General features: G+C 35.8%; 1 protein-coding gene across 1 annotated transcript; it reads left to right on the top strand.

Annotated features, from left to right (window-relative positions):
* The first annotated feature begins 4,523 nt into the window (after positions 1-4,523).
* Positions 4,524-5,311, top strand: LOC131047164 (uncharacterized). The gene has a single exon (XM_057981020.2). It carries the CDS (start codon positions 4,548-4,550, stop codon positions 5,037-5,039), a length of 492 nt encoding a protein of 163 aa, XP_057837003.2. The 5' UTR covers positions 4,524-4,547; the 3' UTR covers positions 5,040-5,311.
* Positions 5,312-6,747: the final 1,436 nt, after the last annotated feature.

Genomic DNA, 6,747 nt, shown 5'->3' with positions numbered 1-6,747 from the left:
ACAAAAATTGATTTTGGTTTTCTAAAATTATTTTTGGAATGTTCCTTAGAAGAGTTTCCTGATGTTGGGAATCTAAGTCCCAGTTCTTTGATAACAGCTCAATGAAGAAATCCATTGCTTCTTTGTTGATCTCTTCTGATTTGTTTAAAACCTCATTATTCCTATTCTTAATACTCATCACCTTATTCCAACACCTTCTAACTTTGACTGAATTGTGGAAGAATTTTGTGTTCTTGTCACCTTCCTTTAACCAACCTTCTCTTGATTTCTGCTTCCAGTAGACTTCTTCCCTTGCTAACATTTCATTGAGTTTTAATTTTAAGGTCTTCTCCTTATTAAAAGCATCCAGTGTCATTCCATGATTCAAAATCGAACACTCTAGGTTTTTTAACTCCGCTTCAACCCTGCTTCTTCTATCAAAGATGTTCCCGAACTTAATTTTGTTCCATTCCTTTAATTTTCCTTTGAGGTGCTGAAGTTTTTTGAAAAATATGAAATCTTCCGAGCCTGTCCTCATAGGAGCCTCCCCCCATGTTGACGCAAAAAACTCTTTCAAAGAAGGGTCCCTTAACCATATTTTCTCAAACCTAAAGGGACACTGAATCAGAGCACAGTCTAAACAAATGAGAATCTCAATGGGAAAATGATTAGATCCTACCAAGGGTAAAACCTTGGCTTCAAAAAGAAGAGGTCTAGCAACCTAGTTACCTCCCCAAAAAAATCTATCCAACTTCTGAGCAATGTGTTCTCTACCAATCCTCCTATTCAACCAAGTATAGGATCTTTTTTGGTCTTAACTTCTCGTAAGCCATTATCAGAAATGAAATTTTGAAAGCTCAGTCGAGATGTTGTGATACCCAACCTTACCCCTATCTTATCACTAGAATCTAGAATAGCATTGAAGTCTCCCCCAAGCACCACCAATTCTTGGGAAAGATTACTTAGAATAGTCAAAATTTGGTTCTAGGTATCTAGCTGTGGCTTACCTCTCATGGGTCCATAAAAATTAATTAAAAAAAAAGTCATAATTGATTCCAAAAGAGTGAACCTTACACACCTACCATGAATGAGATCAAGAAACTTCTTCAACCTTGATGAGATTTGGATTCCAGATTATCTCCAAACCCCCTGAAGATCCCTCTGCACTTGAGAAAAATCCTTCCCAGAATCTCCCAACACTTAGCCAGGTCTCTGCATCTTCCCTACTGAGCTTAGTTTCCTGCAAGCAGACAATATCTAGTTTCACCTGATCAATCCCTCACTTGATCAGATGATGTTTGTCAGGGGCATTGTAGCCCCTGACATTCCAACTAAGGATCTTCATTGTCATTCAGGAAGGGTAGCTCCCTTCCCTACTGATAACTTTGACTGACCTTTTGCATTACCTGTTATCACAATTCGGACTCTATTTGGTTTACGACCCCTTGATTTCTTTTCGCCAATGGCCGCTTTTTCAATTTGAGCTCGGTCGATTGTTGAATAGTTCTACATTCTAGAATATCTTCTTCATCAAACACCCCCCAATCTTCTTCCTCTTCCTCCACATCCCAAGAGCTGTCTACATTCTCTTCTTCCAAATTATCCACCCCCGTGTTCCTGATTTCACAATTCTCCTACATATGTAGTTCCTTTAAAGGGCTAACCCCTGGGAGCCCCCCATACTTGCGTCTATTACATTTATAGCAACCTCCATCTTGTTTAATGCTTCCTCCACTAACTAAGTAGCATCCAAATAGTCTGTTTGAAGTGCCCCTTCTGAAATATCATCCATCTTTGGGTTCTCAATTGGAGGTGCCAGATTCACCCGCTCTGTCAGTTGTTTATGAAGTTCCCCTACCTTGGGACTGTTTGATTGTCCATCCTCTCAATTTATTTCAAAAAAGTGTTCAACTCTCCCTCACAAGGGGTCATCGATCTGTTTTCCTTTTGGGCCTATCAAACAAACCTCTTTCGAATGGCCATCTTTGTTACAAATTGAACATTTCTCTAGAATTTCCTCAACCTCCACCTTCTGCATCTAGCTCACCACATTTGTGTTGATTTCTATCCATGCTGAGAGTTCAAAATTTGGTTTCCAGATAACAAAAATCCTCGCATAAGAGCTAAAATTCTCTTTAAAAATAGCTTCATCCGACTTAAGGTAAAACCCCAATTTGTTCCCAATCAACTGGAAAATATCCTCATTCCAATACTCCTTGGGAAGATTATATAAACGTAGCCAGACTGGGACCTCCTCCACTGAGGCTTTGATAGGGTTAAAATTTGTTTCCCAATCCCTTATTGGCATTCCTCGTCCTCCCAAGAATAAAGGGCCATTTTGAAAGACCCAATTCTTGTCATTATTATTTTCCCCTATGATAAGGAAATACCCATTAGGCATTATCTTGATCTCCATCTTGAAGCACCATGTTTCTTCACACCACTTCTTCACTCGACTAAAGGTCGGCTAATCTCCGAAACATTTTAGGAAAAAACCTCTATCTTTGAAAAAAGCCACTGAATCACTCCAGCTTTTACTGTCCAGAAAAATGGCACCTTGTGCATGTTATCTAGTTTGGGTTTCAATTTTACAGCCGGTCCAGATCTTGATATCTTCTTAGGTCGCCATTCTTTCTCCCACACCCTTTGTCGGTCCATGTTTTCCCTAAAATTTGCAGTGTTGCATTCTCCAGGGTTTACTCAAAAGTCCCCTTTAGGTCTTGGGAAATTTCTCTGCCATTTTTCCTAGTTTCTGAAATCCAACCCAAAACCTACAGGTTTGTTTTGATCCTCTCATACCCATTTCGGTTTCAACCATGATCTAGCACCTGGGTTCATGAAGAATTTTGGTAGGTCATTTTGCCTGAAATCCCTAAACTCCCTTGGTTGTAGACCCAATCTCCTTCATGAAGACATAGTTCACTATGTAATAATTATTCCCCAAGTGAATCTTATGGACATTAAACTCAAGGGTTCATTCTTCACATGAACAAAAAGCAGACTTGACAATCAATTGATTCAAGCATAACTAAATAGGTTCCTAATTTCATATAGTTGGATGATTTTGGAGGATGTTACCTTGAACAACACTTTAGTAAGAGACAAATTTGATTACAACCCATTTTTTTTCTTCGTCTGGTTAGAGTGTCCCAAAAAAGACACTTTTTGAGGGAGATTTATCTTTTTAATCATTGTTATTAGTCAATTAAATTTACCATAATTGGTTTTGAAAATATTTTTATTTATAAATTTTACACCTTTATTGTAGAATTTGTTTAAATAGAAAAATTCTAACTTCTAATTTATTTAAATAGTATTGATTATAATAATATTACATATGACAAATATTAGAAATGATTTGAAAAATCTTTGAAAAAAATGAAAATGTGAAAACATATTGGAAGATTCAACCTACATGATTGGTAAAATATTCAACAAAAAAATGATGTTGGATAGGGAAAGGGTACTAGTAGTTGTTATAGCTAACTTTCATGCACCTTAAGCTCCTAAATGATACATCAAGTTTTGACGATTTCTTTTTTGGTTGTCTTCATATGCAACTTAAGTGCTTATAGCTATTGTTTTCTTATGTGACTTAAGTGCTTATAGCTATTGTTTTGGCTTTTGGGTAGTTACAACAAATGTTGTGGGATTCGTTATGCACACAAGGTTCAAAAAGTGGTCATTTTGAATTGACATCTCATACATATTTCCTACTCCCATGTTAACCATATGCTTTGACCACCACAAAAAATTGCACAAATGTCCAAATCATTGCATGCTATTGGTACCAATAAAGTTGGACAATTGATCTAATTACTAACTTTTTACCCACTATTAAACATACCAATGGACAGCTATAGACTCACTAGATGATTTTTTTAAGGACTTTTAATCAACAAAATCCAATGAATGATAATTAGAACATGAATGATAAATAAACCTCCTAGTCTTATATATCTCTATACACTATCATTCTCTCTACAATAAAACTTTCTTTCAATTTATAAAAAGAAAATGAAAATAGCCATAGTTTTTCCTTTGGCAATTTCTCAAGTCTCGCTTTCAAATACACATCAGTGCAATTTAAGTTTGACAACGATTCAGCCTATGAGGAAGCCACTTTGTCTTTCATTTGTTTTCTTCGTCCACAAGTAATTACGTCATTTTTCTGGTCTCAACAAATTGATTTTACGGGGCAATTTTACTTTTAGTGATCCCACTGAGAGAGAAATGACGTCTTTAATGCTTTGGTCGGTCAAGATGGTACTGCCTTGTGTAGTGTGGAATCAGAATGACCGACATTACTTCTTTTCCTTTATTTCACGTACTCAACATCACTTTAATTTGCATAATAATCTCTACTCAAATTGACATAACACAAATACAAGGATACTTCCGATTTGTACCAGGCACCACTTTAAATCAAATCGAGATAATCGTGGATGCCCCACAAAGAAAGTAACCAGTCACAGCTGGATATTTCATAATTTAATTTACCTGAAAAGAGCTCGATAAGCTGCCTATATTAGAACGCAAAACTTCAAGTGCCCAACACACTTGAGAAAATGGCCTTCAATCCTTCCTCCGAAGATGAAAAGCGTGCAGTGGTGAATCCTAAGAATTTGAGGTTCACCCAGCTCGATATTGCCCCTTCTTTCACCGATCCTGAGCACCCCAAAGTTAAAGAAGCGATCTCTCTGATCCTTCGACACCAGTTGGATCCAGCAGTGTTCGGTGAACTCACTGTGCACCGAGACAAACAATTAGGCGTTGTGTGGTGTGAGAGCAACCGGCGTCTGTATGTTCTCAGAAAGGCTGGAGTTCCTTCTGTGCGTGTCAAATTTGTGAACAACGACTACATGTCTCGACGAATGAAAGATGCAGATAAGATTACGCTGAATGATCCAGACTTCATGCCCACGATCAGAGGTGAACCATCGGGTGTAATCCTGCCACCGTCCACTGAAGAAGACCAAACGGGGATTTCTCTGTTAGGACTTGTAGGCGTTGCTTCTGCTGCTCTTGTGGCTGGTTTTTGGGGATGGCAACGAAGATGATGATGACGATGGCAATAAAAAGTAGTATTTGGGATCTAATTTTCTGCAACCTAGTTAAAAATTTGGGTATGGGTTTTGAGTGCCTAGATTAATGTTGTAAGTTTGAAGCGTCTCTGGTGGGGATCTAACACAGAATTCAGTCTGTCTCAACCTGAATTAATCTGTGGTGGGTACTTTGTCAGAGTAGCGTATTTTGTGAGACTGTGTGAAGAAATCTAAATGTAGTATTTTGATATTAATCCATAATTACAATGAAAACGATTTAGAACTTTCTCATGTGTGTAAGATGAAGTGTTAAGACTACACCGTCATTGATACCAAGTTGAATGTTTAGATCATCGTAATTCTTTCCCAGATGCATAAAGCACATTTGCTTGTAGATCTGAAAGTGTCGACAGTCGAATTTTGAGGCTTGCTCTTCGTCATCCAGTTCATGAAGAATGTTGGTCATATCTTCTTTTTAGGATGGATTGTGCAGTGATGGGAAATAAAGATGAAAACATATAAAATTGATTTTAAAAGTAAACTTTTGAATGGGTGTTTAGAAATAAAGAAACAAATATATGTACAATACATAAAAGAAAAATCTCTTTTACTTTATTATTTCTGATTATCTATCAACCCATTCTAATTATCTGCTTTAATCATATTGAAAAGAAATAAATTGGTTTTATGCAGAGAAACATAATTATATTGAAAGGAAAAGTTAGATTGTAATGGTTAATAATTATGGACAGCTTTAGATATTTGAATTTAAGATATCTAACTTAATTAAAAAATTAAAATAATAATTATAATTAATTTAGATAAATGGTTTAAGATTGATATAATAAAAAAGTATTTAAGTTCAGATGTATCTATTGAATAATATATTTTAATATAAATGTTGTCATCTGATTTTTTTAATTTTTTTTTCAAAGTTTAGATAGTTAAAGAAATTAGTTGTGAATTATTCTCTCTTGTTTTACTTTTGTCATCTTTTATTTCCACACTTAAAATTTCGTTCATGTATCTACGGTTGCAAACTTTTATTGTTGCCTTGAAATCTTTTTTTTCCTCAAGATTATTTTTTATTGTAGGGTTTTGTATCAAACCCATAGAAACATTTTAGTGACTTGATAATTAGCATGCATCTTAGGTTGAGACCTCTTTAGCTATAGCCAAGGATTGAGGTGTATCTATTCCATCAAACACATTTGAGGCATAATCATGGCTTCATCCCTTGTTATGTTGCGGTCTTGCATTCAACAAGACTTGATCGTGCTAGGCTTAAGGTTAATTAAATCAAATTTAATCAATCTTATCACTGTAGTGCAATAATTAATTTATCAATAAATTAATTATTTCCCTTCTTTTAAAGTCACCTCAACCATTATTTCTTCTAAAACTCACTACATAACTAAAGTGATTCCTACAAAATCACTTCTTCTAATCCTCACTTAGCCTAATTAATTCTTCTAGAAGCATGATTATCATTATTCCTGAATTTTAAATCCATCCACTCATTATCTCTCCTCATGTCACATCCTTCTAACTTTCCCACTTGCTCTCTAATCACTCATTAAGCCACCTAATCAATCTCCTTAATCACTTGCATGTCCCTTTAACCACCTTGATCCTTTCAAAGAAATTCAAATTCTTTGAATCTCCTCATGCATCCTCTTATTTTGGAATTTTTAATTCCTCTCCCCTTTCTCCAAGGAATTTT

This window comes from Cryptomeria japonica, chromosome 1, assembly GCF_030272615.1.
Source record: "Cryptomeria japonica chromosome 1, Sugi_1.0, whole genome shotgun sequence".
NCBI lineage: Eukaryota > Viridiplantae > Streptophyta > Pinopsida > Cupressales > Cupressaceae > Cryptomeria > Cryptomeria japonica.
This window is presented reverse-complemented; position numbering and strand designations above follow the sequence as displayed.

Coding starts and splice junctions, on each gene's coding strand:
- LOC131047164 (XM_057981020.2), top strand. CDS start 4,548: ATGGCCTTCAATCCTTCCTCCGAAGATGAAAAGCGTGCAGTGGTGAAT.